At 24.8% G+C, this 1,667-nt stretch overlaps 1 protein-coding gene across 1 annotated transcript in view; it reads right to left on the bottom strand.

Moving 5' to 3' along the window:
- LOC108577376 (membrane-bound transcription factor site-1 protease) overlaps positions 1-524 on the bottom strand; it is a 4,286-nt gene extending 3,762 nt beyond the window's left edge. The window contains 1 exon segment of the mRNA XM_017940515.1: positions 11-524. Coding sequence (XP_017796004.1) covers positions 11-524 — 514 coding nt within the window.
- Between the last annotated feature and the right edge of the window lie 1,143 nt (positions 525-1,667).

Below are 1,667 nucleotides of genomic sequence, written 5' to 3' on the forward strand. Positions count from 1 at the left end.
TATTTGTTAATTTTTCTTTTAAAGTTTTTATATTCTGGAAAATCAATATCTTCTGATGCATTGACAAATTTTAAACTTCTTTGTACAAGCCTCTGAGGAGTGACCCTCCTAATAAGAGGATGGTCAGTTAAAGCATCAAGGCCATTATGTTTATCTGTTTCTTCCAAACGAACAACATCAAAGTCACTAGGATAAATGCTAGCCAAATTGTCACGAAATAAAATCCTCCAATTATGAATACCAGATGAATTCAATGCAGCCTTTATATAATTTTCACGTGTATGTGGTTTATAATAACCTTTAAATGCAACAATATATTCATTTTCAACAATTCTGCTAGCAAAGTGGACTTTTACTTGTTCTGGACTATTGCCATGACATGGTAATTTGGCTATATTATTAAGTTCAGAATTTATGGAATTATTGCTTTCTAATAAACAATTCACTTGATTCTTAGGCAATTCAATTGTAATACCAAGTAGTAATAATAAAGAGACATATAGCCAGCATGTGTGTGGCTTCATACTACTAATATCAGCTGAAAAATATGTAAAAAAAATTAATATTGTATATGATAAATCATTGAATAAAGAAATTAATTACTGTAACATAGAACAATTCACTTATGATAATGCAAAACATAAGTTAATAAAGAAAAAAAAAATCAAGTACCAAAATATTATTGTAAAAAATGTAATAAAAAAAAAACATTCTTTTAATTTTAACATTAAATTTTTATACTTTCTGTTGCATCAAAAAATGATATTAATAATTAAACTGGTTTATAGTTAACGTTATTTATAAAATAGTGATTGATTTTTAGAATTTATGCATATTGTATTTTGTATAACTTACATGGAGTTGAAAGACATAATTTATTAAATTGTATTTTCCTTGATCATGGTATTTTTTAACATTTCGAACAATAACAAGGCAATGTAATATCTTCTTATTTTGTTAATGTTTAAAAAGTCTAAAAACGACGTAAAGACGTTTTTTTATTGTTAAAATCTTGTTTTGATGTCATAACCTCAACGTTCTTAAAATAAAAATCCACTTCAATTGAAAGTTCAAAATGTTCGAAATATGCATTTTCGGTTAATATTTTTATGACCCTTACTTCTGTGAATTGCAATTGGTATACTTTATTGTATATAAGTTGTACCAATGAACAATGAACAAACAAATCATAATGCAGTTTATTATCGTACTGCTTATAGAATTTCACATTGTATAATGATGACAGAAGCTCAAGTTATCTTGTAGACAACATAAGACATAAAGTGCAATAATTGTGTTCTACATTTAAAACAAATTTATATTTGTGAAATTATATTTGTTCAAGAAATTTAATGTTAATTACTGCAGATAAACTTTGATAAAGGTAAACAATTTATACGATAACTTAACCTCTAATATACATTAATTTTTTATAAATGTTCATTTTACAATATAAATACTTAAGTGTTAACGTGTATAAATTAATAATAATATTATATGGATAGTATTTTAATTTAAAATATGTGATATTAATCTCTATGATAGGTGTAATATTCGCATGTAGAGGACAGCTGATTGTCATAGATGGGTAATTTCGAAAAAATATTTGTATATTTACAAAGTATTTGCTTTTATACATTATATATACATTATTAATGAGGAATTGT

Source organism: Habropoda laboriosa, unplaced genomic scaffold, assembly GCF_001263275.1.
Source record: "Habropoda laboriosa isolate 0110345459 unplaced genomic scaffold, ASM126327v1 scaffold648, whole genome shotgun sequence".
NCBI lineage: Eukaryota > Metazoa > Arthropoda > Insecta > Hymenoptera > Apidae > Habropoda > Habropoda laboriosa.